The sequence below is a fragment of the Limanda limanda genome, chromosome 9 (assembly GCF_963576545.1).
Source record: "Limanda limanda chromosome 9, fLimLim1.1, whole genome shotgun sequence".
Lineage (NCBI taxonomy): Eukaryota > Metazoa > Chordata > Actinopteri > Pleuronectiformes > Pleuronectidae > Limanda > Limanda limanda.
This window is the reverse complement of record NC_083644.1, coordinates 3,078,165-3,101,595: the sequence shown is the minus strand read 5'-3', so window position 1 is coordinate 3,101,595 and position 23,431 is coordinate 3,078,165. Positions and strand designations below refer to the sequence as shown.

At 45.5% G+C, this 23,431-nt stretch overlaps 1 protein-coding gene across 1 annotated transcript; it reads left to right on the top strand.

The window, feature by feature from the left end:
* Window positions 1-564: 564 nt before the first annotated feature.
* On the top strand, window positions 565-23,396 carry LOC133010054 (desmoplakin-B-like). The gene is made up of 24 exons (XM_061077469.1): window positions 565-1,179; window positions 2,703-2,796; window positions 4,084-4,205; window positions 4,299-4,443; window positions 5,251-5,376; window positions 5,912-5,971; window positions 6,065-6,232; window positions 6,454-6,558; window positions 6,670-6,765; window positions 7,298-7,423; window positions 8,140-8,292; window positions 8,437-8,591; window positions 8,674-8,800; window positions 9,111-9,297; window positions 9,756-10,138; window positions 10,252-10,430; window positions 11,154-11,292; window positions 11,427-11,620; window positions 12,001-12,163; window positions 12,255-12,338; window positions 12,587-12,694; window positions 12,831-12,929; window positions 13,515-15,341; window positions 16,551-23,396. The coding sequence occupies exons 1-24, from the start codon at window positions 668-670 to the stop codon at window positions 22,872-22,874; spliced, it is 11,676 nt and encodes a 3,891-aa protein (XP_060933452.1). The 5' UTR covers window positions 565-667; the 3' UTR covers window positions 22,875-23,396.
* Window positions 23,397-23,431: the final 35 nt, after the last annotated feature.

Below are 23,431 nucleotides of genomic sequence, written 5' to 3'. Positions count from 1 at the left end.
TTTTCCAAAACTTGTCCAGAACATCTCAACATTTCAAACATGACTTAAACTTTATCAGAAGTCGTCACTTTTTAAAATCTGCGAACTTTTTTTGAAACTTTCAAACTTTTCAAAAAGTTAATTACTCTCACTTTTCTGTGTTGTGTCGTCCTATTCAACAACGTTCACTCCCCACAGGAGCCAAACAGCCACACCCACACCACGCACACACACACACACACACACACACACACACACACACACAACCACACACCACACTCTCTCGCTCTCTCTCTCTCTCTCTCTCTCTCTCTGCCTCCAGCTGATTTAGGAGGAGAAAGTGGGGAGTGTTTTCTGGCACACACCCACAGACACACACAGACACACACACACACACACACACACACACACACACACACACACACAGACACACACACACACACACACACACACACACACACACACACACACACACACACACACACACACACACACACACACACACACACTCAGAGGTGTGGTCTCCAGCCACCTAACCCGATCCGCCTCCGCCGCAGCGCGCAGTCCGGCGCAGAGAGGCCGAGGACCCGGAGCTCACAGGTGGACAGAGACACTCCGGAACCCGACCTAAGGAGCTCATCTTCCGGCTTCTCACCTCCCACAGAGCCGCTGTCACCTCCACTGAACCATGAGCCTGTACGGGTCCCAGCAGGGCATCAACCAGACCCGCAGGGCCGGCTCCAAGGGGGACCTGGCCGGCCCGGGCACCTACTACGCACGCAGCGAGGTGGTGCACGGAGGCGGTAACGGATACGACGCGTACGCGGACGGGACTCGAACCTTCAGCTACTCCAAGAGCACCAAGGGAGGCACCGGGGGGGGCATGACGAGCACGACCATGGGCCGGATGGGGAGCGGCATGCAAGGCGGCATGTGGGGCGCGGAGGAGGGCGGCACGTGGAGCAGCGGCAACGCAAGAGGCATGGGAAGCGGCAAGGGAGGCGGCATGATGAGCGGCATGGGAGGCGGCATGATGACCAGCAGCAGCGGCATGGGAGGCGGCATGATGACCAGCAGCAGCGGCATGGGAGGCGGCATGGGAGGCGGCATGGGGGGCGGCATGGGAGGCGGCATGGGAGGCGGCATGGTGACCAGCTGCAGCGGCATGATGACCAGCTCAAGCGGCATGGGAGGCGGCATGCAAGGCGGTATGATGAGGTATGGATCATTTTTTGTATGGATCATTTCTGGTGGATTTTCTTTTATGTTTTCTTTTCTTCCACCTGTTGCTCACAAACCGCTGCAGCAGGATTCATGTCAGTCCGAGCAGCTGCTGGATATGAAGTGATATGAAAATCATGTCTTGTGTGTGTGTGTGTCTGTCCTGCAAACCCAGAGTCACACAACCACAACCACACGTTTTGGAATTTGCATCATGAACATATATTATACTGCATTACATTGCATATTGCAATTTGACACTGTTTACATGTACTTGCATTTTGCATTTCACTTTTAACTTCAGTTTTGATATCTTTTATCTTTTATATATTGTTATATAGATATGTTTATGTCTAAATAAATGTTACTTTGTATAAATATTAGAAAAAGTGAGTAAATAAGAAGTAAATAGTGAGTAAATATATATTGTTTTTTTATAGTTTTTCTTTTGTGTGGTATATTTATTGTGTTTTTATGTTTCAAACACCTGTTTTATGCGGGTGTTTGCAGGGTTGTTTGAAGTTAATGTTTAATTTCCTGCAAGAGTTTTTTAATGTATTTATTGAAGGCGTCACCTCCATCACCTTATCCTATCCCAAAATTACACAACTGATTATTACTGTGTGTTCATGTTGAGTCATTAGATCCCGAATGACTTTAATCTGGAGAATCATTCATGAGGTGGTTCTCTGCACAGAAGCTTGTGTCCCAGGAGAACAACACTCTGAGTTACAGCTCACTCTTTATTCAACAGAGAGAGAGAGAGAGCGAGAGAGAGAGAGAGAGAGAGAGAGAGAGAGAGAGAGAGTTCATCCAAGGCTGTTTGACAATAAAATCAATCATGTTGTTCCAAGAGGAAGAGGAAGCAAATACGTGTTTGGATCCACTAGATACTGATCTTAGTGTCTGAGAACATCCTCACATTGTGATAATAAGTTTGATGCAGAGGAAATAAGTTTGTGGATGTTTTCACCCTTTTTCCATCGCAGTGCTTTCCATTAAAATCCTTTCATTTTCTAGTTTCTCACTTCTCAAACACTGAAAACCAGAGCAGGCTCGTCCTGTATCTACCAGCTTTATTGTTTTATTCACCATTTCAAGTGCGAGATGTGATAAATTAACATAAACCAGGGCTCAATGCAGTGAATACATTTTCAAATTATACTGCAATGTCTAAAATTAAAAGATAAGGAAAAAAAGGATGACTCACAAAGCTTTTGCACATGATTCCTACAATACAACTCAAACTAAACTCCCATTTTAACTTTTATAAATGACATATAAACTCCTTATCCTCATCCAGGCCTCATGTGACCTAAGTATTTTGTGGCAGGATCATACAAATGAAAAAGAAAAATCAGAAAAGTGATGTTTTTCGGGCCAATTAGAATATTAACAGACAGAAACGGATCCCATTGGTTCATTAACAGTTAAAAAGTTGAAACCACAAGTTGATGATTCATGATCTGCTGGTGATGAGTGTCCTCTGCTGCCCCCTACAGCAGCTCCGGCCACAATGCCATCCTCCAGAGGGCCATGAGCCTGCAGGCCCAGTGCATGGAGTACCTGAAGAGCGCCGAGCACCAGCTTCAGACTGTGAGTCCACAACTACTGTTTCCTTTACATTTCAAAATAAAAGCTCAGTCAGGAGGTTTTAATTTCACAATAAAGGTGAAGAAGGAATGCAGCTTCTCTTCTGGTGCACGAAGAATGACCGGGATGTGGAGTGGTTCAGTTAAACTGTACTGTCTGTGTGTGTGTGTGTGTGTGTGTTTGTGTGCGCGTGTGTGTCTGAACATGTCACCAAAACCAGGCTGGTTATGAAAGAATTTTGTTTATTTCTCTCTTGAATCTGGTTTTGGCAGCAAACGGCCTTGAGCGCTGTTCAACTGTCAGTTATTGATTTATAGCATCAGAGCGAGTTCTGCACACATTGAAGTTGCAACACACACACACGCACACACACACACACACACACACACACACGCACACACAAACCTCTTTAGCTTTGTGTGGAGCAACATCGAGTGTGAATTTCTATTTCTGCACAAGTGAACAACTCATGGTTTTATTCTTGGCAGAAGTGGGCGTGTGATTTATCGGCCTGTTGACTCCTCCTCTTGGATTTGACCTCTTCTCACAGCTGTGTGACTTTGGTCGATTGAAATGTGTGAAATTCTGAAGTTCAGCTCCATCTCATCCCTCTGACAGACATCCTCCAGTTTCATGTCTCTGTCATGGAGCTTTTTTTATTTCTTTTGTAAAAGTCAAAGCAAAGATAATTGACCTGACTCGACAAGTAAAAATGTCGACCATGCGTTTTTCACTCCTTAAAATGTAATTGCGTGGGAGAAACAAAACAAAAACTAGAATGAAGCTGTGAGTCTCCTTTTTATCGACTTTAAACTTTACAGCTGATTCAGAAACAGTTCTAACAAATGTGCAGGAGTTTCCTAGTGAGTGTATGAACATCTAAAGTTTGCTCATTTAAACATAGATGTAAATATTCCAGATGTAATATAGACTAAAAACCAGATGTGCACTCTGCTTTTCTCTCTTCAGCAGTTTATGTGCAACTCTTTTTATTTAGATAAATCAGCATTTATCCGCTCAGTCAGAAAACAGAGAAAACCAACTGTCCTAATGCAATAGCTTAAAAAAAGAAGCTCTCATTACTCTTTTAATCCAGAACCTGTGAAGTTTATAAACGTGCACAGAAGGTAAGTTGAGCTCTGTGAACCCAGAGCTGCTAAAAGGTGAAATGTAGCTGTGAAAAATCCCCTTTGATTATTGCTACAGAGCAATTTCCTCCCAGGGACGAATAAAGAAAGTGCCTTTACGATGCAGGTGAATGATTTCTCTTCTCATGTTCCTGTGGTTCAGGGCGGGAATCCGGGCGAAGCCGAGCGCAGCATGATGATGGGCCGAGAGATGATCGAGCAGCTGAAGGTCTGCGCCATGGACCTGAGACAGATGGGACAACCCAACGACGGCGTCCTGAGGAGGCGAGAAAGACTGACTCCTCCCTGTCCTCTCTGATTTCACTGTGTTCACATCCCCTCTTGTTAAAATGTCCCTTCTCTCTTCCCGTTGCTCAGCCTGGAGCAGTGCACGGACCAGCTGAAGGGCGTCCACATGCAGATGAGCGGCTCCATGAAAAGGAGGCGCAGCACCAGGGGCGGATCCTGGGAGGAGCCTGGGAGGAGCTTCACTGACGCCCTCGCCTGGATCACACAGCAGAAGGTGTGTGAGCACAGACGCACAAATAAAAACGCACAACTACAACGTTAGACCTCGCAGCTCCTCCTTCAGAAACAGAAATAAAGATCTTGTGAAATGAGACTGAAAATAACAGAACTTTGAACTAAGTTTAGTATTTTTAGGTTTCAGGTCTCAGTGCTTATGATGCATAATAAATAATGTTCGACTTGGCTAATGGGATAATGATAATATTCATAACAGTTAAGCCGATATCTCGACTTTAATCTTGATTACCACGGCAACAGTAGAAGCTTCACAGAACATGTTATTTACATTTCCTGATGTTTTACTCAGTTTGAATCGGTCTCATTTTCTTGTGGCATTTAAGTCTGAAACATAAAAACTCAAATTCAAACTGCCGACAAAGTGTGAGAAGTGAAAACATGACGTGAATGTGGTTCGTACCACTCGCTCCGACGGCCTCATGTCAGGTTGTTCATTCCCCTGATCTTCGGTTTCAGTGTCACGTGACGACACAGACTCTGGATTTAAGTTGAGTCTGATATTAACAACAATGCATTTGTTACGCTTTGACGGTTAAAGAGATAAATATCACGTTACCAGGAGAAGAGTTGACTTTGAAATGAAGACTTGTTTAGTCTTGATGCTCTAAACCGGTTTGTCTTTGGCTCCTTGTGGTGCAAACAGAAGAATTCATGAAGTGTTTCTCTGCCTCCCCCTGCTGGTGTAACCACGCACACATCAGACTAATTAATAGAAAACTGAAACGAATCAAGAACTTTCTGCTGCTTTCATTTATTCATTCTTTTTGCGTGTGTTGTGTTTCAGCGTCTGATTGAAACGTCTCCGTGGGGAGACGACCATGACGCCATCGAGCAGCAGCTCACCAATCACCAGAGGTTTCACAAATCCATCCAGAAGAGCGCCGAGGTGGACCGAGCCCGAGACGACCTGGTGGGTCCAGGCCGCTCAGCGCCGACCACACACACCTCAACACTGACACACACATCGACACTGAGCTGAGGGACAACCAGGGATTTGTCTCTGACAGAAGCAGAAGAGACAATAATCTTTTTTTATTTTCCATTAGAGAACAAACTAGAGCAGCGCGTGACATTTTAAATTAGTCAATAATGATGTCAGAGATGTTTTCATCATGATTTTGGATAAAAATTTGCAAAAACACAATCACAGGATGCAAGTGTGCAGCGGTTTTTAAGGATATGAGGTTTAGTTTAAAAACCTTAATATTTCAATATGGTTTGTAAATTTAAGGGAAAAATATGCCACCCTTAAATTGTACTCTTCTTTTTTTCATATAAGGTGTTATGACGACGAATTAAGGGATTTCAGGGCCTAAGTTATATTGAATCATCTGTTACACATTCAAGATAAATTAAAGAATAACTGATCTTATTTAAGGGTTTTTGTTTCACGGTGCCTCAGCTTTTTCTGTATTTATCTCATCGCTGTTGTTCTCTTCCCACAGACGTCAAAAGGAGATAAAGGGAATCTTCACGCTCTGGAACAGGAGTGGGACAGTCTCCAGGTGAATGGAGCTAAATACCCCCCCGCCCCCTCTGCTGTGTATCTCCAGATAAACTCTCATCTCTGTATATCAACCTCTCGCTCTCTCTTCCAGCAAATCTCGTACGGTCGGACGCAGCAGCTGCAGGATCTGCAGCAGATCATCAAGGACATCTCCAAAGAGATCATGTGGGTGAACGACAGGGAGGAGGAGGAGCTGATGTTCGACTGGGGAGACAAGAACATCGACCGCTACATCCCCGAGAAGCAGGAGAAATACTCCGTGAGTGAAAAGACTCCGTGTTCCACTTTCAATTCTTTAGTTCGAGTCGATTAAATGTTCTCGGGAATCCTCCGAGCCCTCAATGACACCAAGGCCTTTTTAGGAGGTTGATCTGAATCTCGTATGGAAACAATCATCAGCTGAATCTCGAATGGAAGCAATCACCAGCTGTGTCCCTAGCTGTGTCCCCAGCTGTGTCTGAATCTTCTCTTATGTAACAGAAACTGATGAGCGCCCTGGAGGAGAAGGAGAAGGACCTGAACAAGCTGAAGAACAAAGTGGACACGCTCCTGAACAACGGCCACCCGGCCGCCGAGAAGATCGAGGTGCGGACACATCAGCGGACCAATCGGAACACAGTATTCACCTTCATTCACACGTGTGCAGGTGTGAGTCTTGGTTCTAACATGTGTACTTGTTTTGTGTGTGTTTTCCAGGCGTACCAAGACACACTGCAGACTCAGTGGAGTTGGCTCCTTCAGATTACTAAATGCATCGACACTCATCTGAAGGAAAATGCAGCTTACAGCCAGGTGAGACGAGTAGATACACACATAACTACATCAACTACATGTACAAATATATGTAAAAACGTACAAATATAAATATGAACAACCTTATGATCTATTTTTATTGTATCAGCTTTAGTCCTTAGATTGTGAGTCAGTTTATTTCCTCCTCAATGTCCAGAAACAATCTGAAGAGACCGGACGTCTTTTAGAATTATGTCACATGGTATTAATCCCATAACCCAGATATCCTCAAGAATCTTGCAACACAAAACATTTATTTATGCGTTTATTTCCGTCATGGCCCAAACAAAACAATTTTAATGCAAACACAAAAGAATGATCTGATATAATCGGCCCCTTTTTCACAAGACATTGTTCAAACGCTGTCCCAGAAATGTTCGTGACCAGAGAGAGATTTGCACTTTTGCATTTACAGGTGGAATAAAAAAGTGGGTTAAATTGATCCAATCTGAATTTCCAATATCAAAATACTCCCCAGTCTGTCTAGTTGTTGTGGGTCTGGAGCTGAACATTGTGTGTGTTTTCTCCACAGTTCTTCAGAGAGGCCAACGACACGTACAGCAACCTGCAGAAGGAGCACGAGAGCGTTCGCAAGAAGTTCACCTGCGACAAGAACACGTCCCTGGAGAACCTGCTGGATCTCCTCAAGGGCCTGGAGGTGAGGAGCAGACTCACTAAACTCCTCCCACTAAACACTAAACTCCTCCCACTCCACCGGTCAACACAACGCTGGTCCAGTTATTAAGCGATTTTACACAATTGTTTATTTTATATTGTGTTTTTATTCTTAATCATTAGAGTTATGTGTGTATAGATTATAAATTCAAAGTCTAACTAAGAATATTTTAATGTGAGGAATGTTTTTATGCCTCTGTGCTGGTGACACCTAGTGGCCCGGAGGCGTCATGTTTTCGGGTTGTTCGTCCATCTGTCCCATTCTTGTGAACACGATATCTCAAGAACAGCTCGAGTGAATTTCCTCAAATTCGTTACAGATGTTCAGTTGGACAAATGGATGAACTGATTAGAATTTGAAGTTCAAAGGTCAAAGGTTAAGTTTACTATGAGGTCATGAACACTTTTTTTTGGCGTTGTGAACGCAACATCTCAAAAACACCTTGAAGGAGTTTCTTCAAATTTGGTACAAACTTTCACTCGGAGTCAAATATGAACTGATTCGGTTTTGGTGGCCAAGGGTCAAAGGTCACTGGTCCTGGGAGTGTTATTTACAGGAACACCCTTTCATTTCATCACATGTTATTTTCTTATAAGATTATTCCTAATTCTGCTTCTTTTTTCTTCCGTTTCAATAAGCTACAGTTTGTCCTTATTATTGACATGCAGACTAACTTGTTTTTTTAATCCTGTCTCCAGACGGAGAAGGAAAGGATCATGGACAACAAGAGGCAGGTTCAACATCTGGTCAGCAAGTCCAGGACCATCGTGCGACTGAAACCCAGAAACCCAGAGGACAAGAGCAGCAGCGGCGTGATCGTCAAGGCTCTGTGCGACTTCAAACGAGACCAGGTTCGTTTCACAGACACAAACTGGATATTTGAAAACCTCTAGTTATGGTCTCGACTCAAATGTAGAGCTTCAAGATCCTCAAACGTATGAGATGCTGGTCGTGTGCAGCTGGAGGAACCTCTGTGTGTTTCCTTGTCACTGCAGAAGGTGATCCTGAAGGGCAATGAGGCCATCCTGAAGGACAACAGTCAGCGCAGCAAGTGGGACGTCACCGGCCCAGGAGGCCTGGACATGTTGGTGCCGTCTGTGTGTCTGATCATTCCACCGCCCAACCCACTCGGTATCAGCCTGGCCAAAAAGTAGGTAACACGCACAGAAGACTCCCTGCGTGAAAAGAAAAACCATGAGCAAAGGTTTAACTTGAATGTGTTTGGTCTGAAGGAACGACCAGTACTACGAGGCCATCCTGTCCATCTGGAACCAGCTGTACATCAACGTGAAGAGTCTCATCGCCTGGCAGTACTGTCTCATTGATATCAGACGCGTCAGCTCCCTCGACATGACCATCGTAAGTGATGAATCCCGTCTCCGGAGCCACTCTCTGATTTCTCACGGGACAATTCTGCTTCACACAACACTCTAGTCTTACATCTGTGAGAAAACGGCTCCAGTGCCAGATTCAAATCCAAATAAAACCAAATCAAAAACCATGACGCTCTGTGGAAACCTGCAGGCTTCAGTCAAGCTGTATCACAAAAACAGACCTTTTTATTCTATCGTTATCCTTTTAATTGAAGTGGTTTTCTTACGATTCTCTTGTGTCCTAACTTCCGATGTTGTTTAGACCAAACTAAATCATAATGTGTGTCCGTCTCCAGATGTCCAAGATGCGTCCTGAGGAGTATCGCCAGATGATCAAGAGTCTGGAGACGAGGTACGAGGAGTTCAAGCAAAGCTGCAAAGGCTCGCAGATGTTTGCTGAAGAGGACAAGAAGGAGGTCGAGAACCAGTTCAGCGGAGCCCAGAGCCGCTACGACCAGCTGGTGGTGCAGCTGCCTACTTACAGTCAGTATCACAACATGTGGACCACACACAAATCAAATGCTTTTAACAAGTGGAAATCTGTCCAGTCGTTTCTGTGTAATCCTGATAAATACCTTTATTCATACTGCACCTTTAATAATGTGCTCTTAAACACACATTTCTGACATCAGGCAATCTTTGTCCCTTTTTAAAACCAATAACCCACATGAGGTCTAATCTTTCAGTCTCTGCACAACCACTTTTGTCATTTTGAATATTCACCTGCGAAACCAGCTCTGTAGTTGTACTATGATTTCTTTATTAGGCTCACCTTGGAGTGAAGCTGTCTGGAACAGCTGAAAACACTTTTGTCTCTCAGCCTTATCGCTTCTTTAGCTGTTTTCCTCCAACATTTCCTGAAACATATCTTGTGTCTACCTCAGTTGTTCGACAAGACGGCGCGCAGCTAGCAGCCGCGCAGCTAGCGGCCGCGCAACAAGCAGCCGCGCAGGAAGCAGCCGAGCGCCAGCGCCAGCAGCAGCTGCTTCTCCTGCAGCAGCAGGAACAAGCTGCGGCTGAGGCGGAGGCTCGGAGGCTGGAGGAAGAGGCCCGGAGGCTCGAAGAAGAACGACGGAGAGCGGAGCAGAAGAAGAATGTGATCAAGAAGGAAACGGGGAAAGTGACCAAGTCGGAGGGTGGGGGGAAGAAGAAGGGGTCGTCCTCCTCATCCTCCTCATCCTCATCCTCCTCCCGCAGCCTATCAGAGATGCATGCACTCAGAGTGAGGCTGGAGGCCGCTGAGGGATCGCTGAGTCGCCACGTGCACATCTGCCTGGGAGACGATGGGGAGCACGACTGTGGCCTCAGGATCTCACAGTTAGAGGTAGAGGCACAAACTCAGAAATACAAGACAACCTGGGAGCACTAAAACACGTCTTACACCAAACGTTCCTCATGTTCGTGGCAGTAACTGTATTTGTGTGTTTTTTCTTTCAGGAGGTGCAACGCGACATAGACTCGATGCTTGAGGAGTATTTACGTCTGAAGGAGCACATCCTGAAGGAGCTGGAGGGCATGAGCGATTCCGATAAAGCCCAGTTCCTCCGCAGCGAGTTAACCATCATCAACCAGAGACTGGGGAGTCTGGAGAGCAGCCATTCATCCTACCTGCAGAGGTACTGGACAGACACAACCTCATACTTCAGGAAGACTCAGAGGAACCAGATCAAGATCAAGTGCTAAATTACATTCCTCTGGTTTAGAGGTTGTAGCAGCAGGATATGTAATATCTCTGTTACCCAGTAGATAATATGATTGGTTGTATGATGTTATTTTACCAGAAAGATATTGAGACTGCACCGACATTTCATTGCAATATTTTAGAGAGACAGTTTGAGTTTGTGTAAAATCTGATATTTCGTCTGTTTGGAAATTTTGAAGAAGTTTCAAACTGATTTAACTGATCAGTGGTGAGCCCGGTTCACAGTGGAGTTAAATATGTAGAGTGTGGTATCATCAGTATAAAAGTTCACACAACAGTGCTGGGAAATATTTCTGTGTTTCAGGGGACCCAGTCATAATCCTTGTGGAACACCTTTATGATTGATTGATTGATTGATTGATTGATTGATTGATTGATTGATTGATTGATTGATGATAAAGGGACATATTTATCAAACGCTACTTATCTGACAGTGTAACCAGTAGTGTTGGAAGGAGACCAATGAGAATATGTTCTAAATGTAGACGCACTTCAACTTATGAGCTTAAATCGTGTCTTTTCGAGCAGATTTCAATAAAGTTAAATAAGCACAATAGACGTTGAAAATGTTGGCGAGTGGAAAATATTTATTGTTTATTAAGATACCACCTCTCATTTATCTCCTCCCCTTCATCAGGCTCCGGGCTCTAAGGGACATGCTGGAGAGCGTGGCACGTGCTGAGGACATAGTGAAAGTTCATGAAGCGAGACTGACGGAGAAAGAGACGACTTCTCTGACGCAGAGTGAAGTGGAGGATTACACTTCCTCCCTGAAGGTATTTAAGAGACGTCTTATTTTTCGTTTATGACTAAAAAGAAAGTTAATTAATCTGATTCAATTAGAGAATCTGCCTCGGAGCTCTGTCCTGTTTTTGTGTTAAGCATCAGCCTCTCGTTTCTTTGTTTACAGAGTATTAAGGCCGAGTTGGATCACAAGCAGGATGTTCTGACCTCCATGGAGGCGGAGCTTGCCAAGGCGAGCCACTGGAACGGCCAGGTGGGCGGGCCCTTCCAGAGGTGCGACCTGATGCTGTCCAAATACTCCGAGCAAGTGGGACTGCTGTCCGACCGCTGGAGACGCATCCAGGGACAGATCGACACCAGGTATCAGAATCTGTCTGAATGAAGAGTGATGTGGAGCCCTGCACTGACTTCCTGTCAGGCTGGTGAACAAGGGTCAGGGGTCAGGGGTCAGGCAGTGTTTCATATTAAAATCTAATTTCTCCTGAGTTATTTACTGTGAGACTTTTATCACACATCTGGGACCAGTTCTCCCAGGAAACTGTGCAAAGAGGCTTTCTACTTATTATTATTGTCATAGATTCAATGATTAATTTATGAATTTAAAATCACAATGCATTGATTTACCTGTAAAGCAGATAATCATTTGTTTCAATCTTTTTTCTCTAAGTTTCCAAAATAAATATGGCTATTGGAAGTTTCCCTCGGGAAGTACTGATGAATTTATTCTCGTTTTAACTCAGAATCCAGGATCTGGATCTCTATAAGCCTCAGCTGCAACACTACAAGGAAACCAGCTCCTCCTTCAGCGACTGGATCGATGTCACACGGAAGAAGCAGGAGGCGCTGCAGGCCACCAAGATCGAAAGCGTCCAAACTCTGAAAGAGCACATTGACAACCAGAAGGTTTCTGCTCAGTCCTTCATCACCTTCATGATTAACCGGCTCGTTTATGGTCTAAAGTCACGTTTAACTCTTTGTATCGTTGCTTTTCAAGGTGCTGAACTCAGAAATCAAATCCCGAAGGGAGACATTAGACAGCGTGCTGAAGGACAACGAGGCCTGCGTGAACTCTGTAAAGGTGAGGAAGCTTATAAACATTTTAAACTATTATTATTATTATTTAAATTTGTGCTTTTAAAATGCCAGAGATATTGTGTTTTGCGGTTTTCAGTCTATCTCTCAGTATGTCTGTAATTTCTTCTAATTGACTGGTCATAATATTTTGTACATCTGGACGTACATGGATTCAAGCTGCATTTTGATTGGTTGTTGGAGGCCTGTGACCACTTGAGGCGTTGATCCTACTGTGACTCTGTTTCTTTCCAGGACTATGAAGCATATCTCGCCTCCTACTCATCTGGTTTGGAGACTTTGCTCAACATCCCGATCAAGAGGACGATGCTGAGGTCCCCATCCATGGATCTACATCAGGAGGTAACTTCTCCCACTTTATGTGACCCACCGGGTTTATGTTCGAGAGAGGGAGGTCAATGGGATTTGTGTCGATCTGGAGAATTCCCTGAGGTGATGTACAGTATATATATACTTATGTATTTGATCTGTGTTCCAGGCCACGCAGCTGCAGACCCGTTACATGGAGCTGTTCACGCTGTCCGGTGACTACTCCAGCTTCCTGGCACAGTTGCTCAGAAACATGGAGGAGCTCAAGGTACAATTTATATTTTTAAACACAGTTTTTGTTTGTATTTTATCTTAGCAGATATTTTTTCAAACATTAAGAATTTTTACATCATGGGGAAACATTTATTTGGCCTATTTACATCGTTATGATCTGATTAAATTAAGTTAGGTTATATTTGTGAGTTAAGTTACATTTCACTTTAATTACATTTAGGTTACATGTTATGTTAATTTAATATAAGTCAAGTTATATTTTAGATAAAGTTAACACAGACTAAATTGTTTGGACAACAATTCAGAACATAAATCTTTTAAATAATTCCCATTGTTATTGATGGGAAATTACTACTTCAGCACACTTTGTTGTTTTATGTTTTAGTCCCTAAACTTGGATTTGGTTCAGTTCACATCTTCCCTGTTTCCAGAAGCAAACAGCAGACTGGTTACTAACCCTAACCCTAAGAAAGTAGCTGGGGAACATTTGTGAAAGAGCCAGATGTCTTTCCTTTGACGTTGGAGACCAAAGAATAGAAAACTGGACTTGACTCCAGCTGAATGTGTCTTTGCTCCAGATCTGGTCCATGTATTCATCTTTGTTTTGTCTTGCTTCCAGATCCGTAACACCCAGATCGACCTGTTAGAGGAAAAGCTCCGCCTGCTGCAGGAAGATATGCTAGAACGCAACTCCAAGAACAAATCCCTGGAAGACGCTGTCGCCCGCTACAAGCTGGATCTGTCCAACTCCCAGAACCAGCTGCTGTCGATGGAGGAGGTCAAGCGGAACACGGCCTTGCAGTGCAACGCCACCAAGGAAAGCCTGGATAGCACTCACGGCCAGTTGTCCGACCTCAACGATCAGGTGACACGCCTCACCTACTCACTCGAGGAAGAGAAGAGGAAGAGGAGGCTGGCAGAGGAGCGCTACACCCTCCAGCAGGAGGAGTATGACTCTGTGCTGAGGAAGAGGCAGAAGGAGCTGGAGACGGTCAGCTGGTCCAAGGTGGAGGTGGAGAAGAGCGTGGTCACTAAGGATCACGAGCTTGAGCAGCTGAGGAGGCAGCTGGCTGATGAGGCAGCGAGGCTTAAGGAGCTACAGAAGGAGATATCAAAGGTAAGGAGCCAATGCACTGCCGAGGTCAATAACTTAAAGCTGAGCTACGAATCCCACATCCAAGTAAGTCGCACAGACATTCAGAGACTGTCGGCGCAGAGGGAGGAGGACACGACGGAGCTCCAGCTGCGGTACGACCGGATGGAGGCCGACAGGAGGAATCTGGAGGAGGAGCTCAGGAGGATCAGGATGTCTCTCAGCCAGGCCGAGGAGCAGAAGAACAGGGCTGAGGAGGAAGCTCGCGGTCAGCGTGTTGTCATCACAGAGGAAGGGCGGAGGAGGAGAGAGCTGGAGAGTAAGGTGGAGGCGCTGATGAGCCAGATAGCCGCGGAGAGCAGCCAGTACAGAGAGGAGCTGGCTGAGGTGATGAACGCCCTGCAGGAGAAGAGCGAGCAGCTGGCCTACGTCACGCACAGTCTGGAGGAGGAGACCCGCAGGAGGAAAACCACCGAGGAAGGGCAGGGTGTGCTCGAAGAGAGTCTTGCCCAGATGCAGGGGAAGCTGGCGAACTCATCCGTAGTAGTGACGCAGCTGAGTGAGTGCGAGGAGGAGCTTCAGACCATACGTTTGGAGCTGGAGAAGGAAAGAAGGGAGCGAAGCAGAGTTGAACAAAACTTGAGCAGGTTACAGGGACGCATCAAGGACCTTCAGACCGTGAGAGACGGGCTGGAGAGCCAGGTGGAGAGTCTGAGGACGGCTAACCTGGACGAGGTGGCGAGAAGAGGGCAGGTGGAAACAGATCTGGAAAAGACCACACTGGCAATGAGAGAGTACACAAGCACCATCACTGCTCTGCGCCAGAGCCAAGAACAAGCCAGCACGTCCGGACAAAGAGGGGAAGAAGAGCGGCTGAGGTTGCAGGAAGAGCTGGAGAGAAGCCTGAGGCAAAGCAAGACGTCCGCAGAGCATCAGACCAAGCTGAGCGCCGAGCTGAAGGCTCTGCAGCAGCAGCTGCTCCAGGAGCAGGCCCGAGTCAAAGAGGCAAACCTGAGGAACGAAGGTCTTTACAGAACCTTAGAGGAGAAGAGTAAAGTGCAGAATGACAACTCTGCTGAGCTTCAGAGACTCAAAGAATCGACAGAAGCCCAGACCAAAGAGAGGCTGAGGCTGGAGGAGGAGCTGCGAGGGGCAAGACACGAGAAAGAGGAAGTCTTGAAATCTGCAAGAGGAAGTGATGATGAGCTCTCCTCTCAGATAACTGCCCTGGACCTGCAGCTGCAGGCCAGCGAGCGCAGCACCATAGAATACCGTAACCTGGTCTCAGAGCTCTCCTCCGAGAGGGAGAAACTCAAGCTGGAGGCTGAGAGAATACAAAAGCAGGTCACTGAGGTACATGGACGTTCGGCACTTAGTCCTCGTCTTTCCAAATCACAGTGGAACAGTCAAGTAGCTCTCGCTGTCTGTAGCCAAAATTTTTGCATGCATGGTAGAACACCTGTAGATCCACGGGAGACGCCTCCCCTCTGGTATCTCTGATTCAAACACATACATCTGAATGTGTTTGAATGAACTTGCATGTCACTCACCTGCACACAGACATTCCTCTGTGCCGCTCTGCCTGCTGAGCCCCCCCCCCCACCGCTGTCACCCCCCGCTCCCACAGAGATGTGGGGTCTGCATGCTTTTTTGCCATTTCTTCCTTCTCAGATTGATCAATGTCATTTTATACAGCTTGAATTTTGTTGTGGCATCCTGCTGGTCTTACTGGAAACATTTTGCAAATTTGTGAAAACAGCACAAGTGTACATTAAAAAAAAAAAAAAATTATTTCTTATTATTACTTTATTATTATTAGTCTTCTTGTCTATATTTGAGCTGCTTTTCAAATTTACAGAATGTCCACAATAATTATTTAAATCTGAAGTCGTAGTTCAAATATTGAATTTGTTTGTTGCTGTAGATGCTGTAAATATTGTGGTGTCCATATAGTGTTTGGATCTGCAGGACTGGGAAGGTTGATTTCACAGATTAATATATTTGTACATACATACATATATATATATATATATATATATATATATATATATGTACTTTACTTCCCAGTCTTGACAGGTTTTGTTTTCATGTTTGTCTTTATAGTGAGCAGTTTGCATGATACAATGTTATGTAAATTATTTTTTAGCAGGACGCACACAGACTTTGCTATTTAGATGTTTTGACTATTATCATTAATAACATCTTTCATTTAATTTAATAATTTTACATGGAAACTATCATCTTGGAGTTTGCCTGTTTTTTCAAGTTTTTAACGAACACAAATGAAAAATAATTTACAGTCATAACAGAAATTTCCATCAGACAATGTTCTATATGTTCTTTATTTGAGACAAACCACAATGTTGGACATATTTCAGTATATTGCTGCTAGAAAACATACAAGTGTGTGTGCTAGCCTCATTTATCCACCTCCAGCATCATTGATGAAATGATTGTGTGGTGTTTTGTAAAGTGCAAAACAAAGTTACAATTCTTGAAGTGTCTCTGAGTTGACAAATCTTGTGTCTCACTGGTTTCCCTCTGCTTTATTCCCCTCTGCAGGCAACGGACATGATGCGTTCCACTCAGTCCAAGTACAGTGAGATTGTAATTGAGAGAGATGATCTGCTGCGGAAATTCCAATTGTCCGACAAGGACAAAGATCGCTCCCGAACGCTGGAGGATGAACTCAGTCGTATCAAACTGTCCCTAGAGTCCGAGCTTCGTAATAAACAACATCTACAGGATGAGAACGAGAGGGCTAAGAAGGATTCAAGCTACTGGAAGGAGCAGTATGATAGCAAGCATAGCCTGATTAGGCAGTATGACACAGATAAGGAGCGTATGGAGAGAGAAAGGAACTCTCAGAAGAGTGAGATAGAGAGGCTGATGCGAGAACTCAGGGAGCTTGAGGATACGTATAAAGCTAAACTGTCAAGCCTCCAGAAAGAAGTGCGTGATGGGATGGTAGTCAGAGAAACCCTGGTGGCTGACCTGAAAAAAGCACCCCCAACCTTGGATGCTTCCACTGTAGTTTTTGATGGAGTCCGCAAGTCAGTCACAGCAAGTCAGCTTCTGGACTGTGGTGTACTAGACAAACCAACATTTAACCAGCTGGTGAAGGGACATAAGACTGTCCCCGAAGTGTCTGCCGACAAGAAAGTCAGTCTCAAAGGAACAGGGCCAATTGCTGGAGTAGTTGTTGAAGGTCCAAAGGGTCCAGGCTCCGTGGGTGGACTCCTCTACAAGATGACTTTCACAGAGGCCAAGGCAGAGAATCTCCTGCCACCAGAAAGTGTTGACCTGCTTCTGGATGCTCAGGCTGCCACAGGCCACATCATTGACCCGAGAACAAATCAGAAGCTGACCGTTGAGGAGGCATGCGATCAAGGCGTCGTTGATGAAGAGGACAGAGATAGGTTGTTGGCAGCAGAAGCTGCAGCTGTAGGGTATAGAGGTCCTGGCACAAGCAAACCCCTTTCTGCATATAAGGCCATGAAGAAAGGACTGATTGACAAGAACACATCACTACGTCTGCTTCAAGCCCAGGAGTCTGTGGGAGGCATTCTAGATCCCATACTAAGTGTGTTCCTTCCCAAAGACACAGCCATTGAGCGTGATTTGATGGATGATGACCTATATCGTGCATTGAATAAGAAGCCTGCTCTCTACCTGGACCCAGACAGTGAGGAGGGTGCCACTTATATGGCCCTGAAGAAGAGATGTAGGGTAGAATTACACACTGGCCTCCTGCTCCTTCCTGTCTCAGATAAGGCAGACCTCTCCAGACTTGTCTTCGATGGTGTTCGGAAACCTGTCACAGCCGCACAGCTGCTTGATTGTGGTGTTCTAGACAAGCCAACGTTGAAAGATCTCGAAAAGGGAAAGAAAACTGTCCCAGATGTGTCTGCAGACAAAAAAGTCAGCCTGAAGGGGACTGGATCCATTGCTGGGGTTATAGTTGGGAATCAAGGCAAGATGTCATTATCAGAAGCTAAGAAACAAATGCTTCTGCCTATTGATTGTGCAGATTTACTCCTGGAGGCCCAGGCTGCCACAGGCCACATCATTGACCCTATGAACAACCAGAAGCTGACAGTAGAGGAGGCATGCACCAGAGGGGTGGTGGATATTAAGGATCGAGACAAATTATTGGCAGCAGAAGCCGCTGCAGTGGGATACAAGGATTCCAGCGTGGCCAAGCCTGTCTCTGTGTTTGAGGCCATGAAAAAGGGTCTAATTGATAGCAATACTGGGTTACGCCTCCTGCAGGCCCAGGAGTCAGTGGGAGGAATCCTAGATCCCAATTTCAGTGTGTTTGTAACTAAAGACACAGCTATCAAGCGCAAGATTTTAGATGAAAACCTTCGTAAAGCTCTAAACAAGAATCCTGCTTGTTACCTTGATCCAGAAACTGAGCAGGATGTCAGCTATGGGGCATTGAAGAAAAGATGCAAGATAGAACCACACACAGGTCTGCTGCTTCTGCCAATCACTGAGAAGCTAGATCCTTCCAAACTCATCTTTGAAGGTGTACGTAAGCCAGTAACAGCACAACAGCTGCTTGATTGTGGAGTCCTGGACAAACCAACTTTCAACAAGCTTATAAAGGGTGAGACAACGGTCCCAGAGGTGTCTAAGGATAAAAAGGTCTTCCTAAAAGGAACAGGATCCATTGCTGGTGTGATATCAGGACCTTTAGGGAAAATATCTTTATCAGAGGCCAAGAAACAGATGATCATGCCCACAGAGAGTGCAGATATGCTACTGGATGCTCAGGCTGCCACAGGCCACATCATTGACCCCACAACCAATCAGAAGCTCACAGTGGAGGAAGCATGTGCCAAGGGAGTGGTGGACAACAGGGATCGAGACAGATTGTTGGCAGCAGAAGCTGCTGCTGTGGGCTACCGGGATCCGAGCACCGCTAAGCCTCTCTCTGTGTCTGATGCAGTGAAGAAGGGATTAATTGACAAAAAGACTGGGCTACGACTCCTTCAGGCCCAGGAGTCTGCAGGGGGAATTCTAGATCCCAACCTCAGTGTGTTCCTCCCTAAAGAAACAGCTGTCAAGCGCAAACTTTTGGATGAGGATCTCTGTCATGCACTAAACCAGAGTCCTAAGTGTTATATCGATCCTGACACTGAGCTTGATACCAGCTATCAGGCGTTAAAGAAAAAATGCAAAACAGAGTACACTGGGCTGGTTCTTCTGTCAATCACTGAGCGGAAGGACCCTTCTAGACTGATGTTTGAAGGGGTCCGCAAGCCAGTCTCAGCACAGCAGTTGTTTGAATGTGGAGTCCTTGACAAGCCAACTTTAAACCAGCTTGTGAAAGGAGAGAAAACTGTCCCAGAGGTGTCTGTGGAAAAGGTGGTCTACCTGAAGGGGACTGGACCAATTGCTGGAGTGACTGCAGGGGGTCAAGGAAAAATGTCATTGTCAGAGGCAAAAAGACAAAAGATTCTGACTGATGATTGTGCAGATTTGCTGTTGGAAGCTCAGGCCGCCACAGGCCACATCATTGACCCTAAAACTGATAACAAGCTGACAGTCGAGGATGCTTGTTCTAAAGGAGTGATAGATATGAGAGATCGAGACAGACTATTGGCAGCAGAGGCGGCTGCTGTGGGATACAAGGATCCAAGCTCTGCCAAGCTTCTTTCAGTGTTTGAGGCCATGAGGAAGGGAATAATTGACAAGAAGACTGGAGTACGACTCCTTCAGGCCCAGGAGTCAGTTGGAGGAATTCTAGATCCCAATCTAAGTGTGTTCCTGCCAAAAGACACAGCTATCAAGCGCAACCTTTTGGATCAAAATCTCCGTCAAACTCTAAAACAGAGTCCTGCTTGTTACCTTGACCCAGAAACTGGAAATGATGTCAGCTATGGGGCATTGAAGGATAGATGCAAGACAGAGCCTCGCACTGGCCTAAAACTCTTGTCAGTCACTGAAACTATTGACCCCTCTAAATTACTCTTTGAGGGCGTCCGTAAGACAGTCACGGCACAGCAGTTGCTTGAATGTGGCGTGCTGGATAAAAAGACATTCCAACAACTAGTCAAAGGGGAGAAAACTGTCCCAGAGGTGTCTGTTGATAAGAAAGTCTTTCTGAAGGGGACCGGGTCGATTGCTGGGGTTGCAGCTGGACCTTTAGGCAAAATGTCCTTTACAGAGGCCAAGAAAAATAATATTATGCCCTCTAACAGTGCTGATATGCTACTTTATGCCCAGGCAGCTACAGGCTACATCATTGACCCAAGAACTAATCAGAAACTGACAGTAAAAGAAGCGTGTGCCAAAAGAGTGGTGGATAAAGAGGATGAATCAAAGCTGTTTGCAGCTGAGGCTGCCGCCATAGGTTACAAGGACCCGAACAGTGCAAAGCTCCTATCAGCAGGCCAGGCCATGAGGAAGGGATTGATTGACAAAGACACAGCTCTCCGTATACTTCAGGCTCAACAGTCTGTAGGAGGGATTTTGGACCCTACCCTCGGTGTATTCCTAACCAAAGACATTGCTATGAAACGGGATCTCATAGATGAAGACTTATACCGGGCCCTCAATCAATCTCCTGAGTGCTATCTGGATCCAGAAACCAAACAAGCAACTACGTATGTATCTCTGAAGAAAAAATGTAGCGCTGATCCAAGCTCAGGTCTTTTGTTGCTCCCTGGATCTGTAAAGCCATTAACTGTGCCTGGGCTCAGGGGCCCGGTGAACATCGAGGATCTGGTAGATGCAGATCTGCTGAAACAGTCTGATGTGGACCAACTAAAGAAGGGCAAATTGACAAGAAAGGACATCGAAGACCGCCTGCGCATCTACCTGAGGGGCTCCAACTGCATAGCAGGAGTTTATGATGAGGCCAGTGATAGAGTGATTCCCTTCTATCAGGCCATGAAAGATGGTCTGTTGCGACCTGGGACCACTCTGGAGCTGCTTGAGGCCCAGGCTGCCTCAGGCTTCATCATTGATCCAGTCAACAACCTGTACTTGACTGTTAATGAAGCCTATGATAAAAAACTCTTTGGGCCAGAGTTCAAGGAGAAGCTGCTATCAGCAGAGAGAGCTGTGACTGGTTACAAAATGCCTGGTACAGACAAGATCATCTCCCTCCTTCAGGCCATAGAGACAGGTATAATGGAGAGAGGTCACGGCATCCGCCTACTAGAGGCCCAGATCGCCAGTGGTGGTATCATTGATCCTGAAGCCGGTCATCGTATTGACGTGGATGTGGCCTTTAGGAAAGGTTACTTTGATGAAAAAATGAACAAGATCCTGACTGATGAGGATGATGACACCAAGGGTTTCTTTGACCCTAACACAGAGGAGAACCTCACCTATCTGGGGCTTAAGAAACGCTGTATGACAGATAAGAAGACTGGCCTCAGCCTCCTGCCCCTCGAGGACAAGAGGGCGTCGAGTGAGAAGAACACTCTGAGAAAGAGGAGAGTGGTCATTGTGGATCCAGTAACTAATAAAGAAATGACCGTACGTGAAGCTTACGACAAGGGGTATATTGACTTTGAAACCTTCCAAGAGCTCTCTGAGCAGGAGTGTGAGTGGGAGGAGGTCACCATCACTGCTCCAGATGGCTCTGTGCGCCTTGTCCTCAATGACAGGAAGACTGGAAAACAATATGACATCAGTGAGCTGATTGAAAAGCGGGTGATTGACCAGTCAGTTCTAGAGCAGTACCGGTCACACAGCATCACGCTCACAGAATTGGCAGACATCCTCACAGAAAAGACCAGACAGGGATCATCAGCTTCAAGAGGATCAGCAGCATCGGGTTCTTCGTCAGTGAAATCATCATCAGCTTCAAGAACAGCTGCATCGGGTTCATCGTCAGTGAAATCATCATCAGCTTCAAGAACAATAACATCAAGTTCTTCGTCAGTGAAATCATCATCAGCTTCAAGAACAGAAGCATCAGGTCCATTGTCTGTGACGTCATCATCATCATCGATGGCGATGCGACCCTCATCACCCACTCTGGCCAAGATGACCACAACAAGAACCACGACTGTCACTGAGCGAAGCTGCTCAGCCAGTGATGATCTGGACTCACCTGACGCCTCCAAGTATTTCTCCAGCGCATCCATCACTCTGGCCTCTCCTGTTGAGGCAGTGGGTGAACAGGAACCCGTGGGTGCCATCTTTGACACAGACACAGTGGAGAAGATAGCCATCACTGAGGCTGTAAATCGTGGTCTGTTGGATTCAATCACTGCTCAGAGACTGCTGGAAGCCCAAGCCTGCACTGGAGGAATCGTGAATCCCGCTAATGGCCGTAGGGTTAGCATCCAAGAGGCCTGCCGCATGGGCTTAATAGATGACAAAATGGAAACTAGGCTAAAGGCTGCACAGAAAGCTTATATTGGCTTTAATGATGTAAAGATCAAGAGGAAGATGTCTGCTGCCGAGGCCATGAAGGAGAGGTGGCTACCATATGAAGCAGGACAGAGGTTCCTGGAGTACCAGTTTGTAACAGGGGGGCTTTATGACCCAGAAGAGGACTGCAGAAGATCCTTGGAAGATGCTTTGAGTATGGGCTGGCTGGATGGGAGAGCAGCCCAGAAGCTCCAGGACATCAGACACCACACAAAGAATCTGACCTGCCCCAAGAGCAAACTGAACATCTCTTACCAGGAGGCTCTGAATAACTGCATGGTGGAGGAGAGCACTGGTGTGAAGATGCTCCAGGCATCATCTGTGTCTTCAAGAGGGATCAGCAGTCCATACAACTCCTCTAACCCAGGGTCCACCACCGGCTCCAGGAGCGGCTCACGAAGAGGCTCCCGCAGGGGCAGCATGGACCTGGGCACCTCCAACTCCTCGCTGACGACTACCTACAGTCACTCAAGCTACTCCAACTTCTAAGTCCAGAGAGGAAGAGATCCTGTACATGCATGCTCTCTTCTTACAAATTAGTATTTTTAATGTGGGAAAAAACAACTGGGTTAAAGAGAGAATTGTGTGTTGTACTTTTTGCATAGTTTTTTGCATTTTAGATTGGTGTTGCTAAGCTTTTAAAGATGATAGTTCCAAAGATCACGTGAATTAACTAAATTCTGAAAACGGACTAAAGTATTAATACAAGTCATCTTAAGGTATTTGGATTTGAAATTAATATTATGTTTATTATAAATGTTGGGGCCCTTAAAATAGGTTTAGAAAGAGTGGCCAAACTCTTGCATACACATATTTCAAATATATTTTCATAGAATATAACTGCTTTTTACGCCTTGCATTGGTAACATACATTAATGGTGGTAACATGTTTACATGTGTTTGATATTAAAATATCCTGCTTTGTGTGAGGAGGGATTTTCATATGTTTGTTTAACTACTACAAATTTTTTTACTGAAACATTTATTGTTCTGCGATTTAGAGCTTCCAGTTTTGTAACGATCTTTCAGTATCTTACAATAAAATG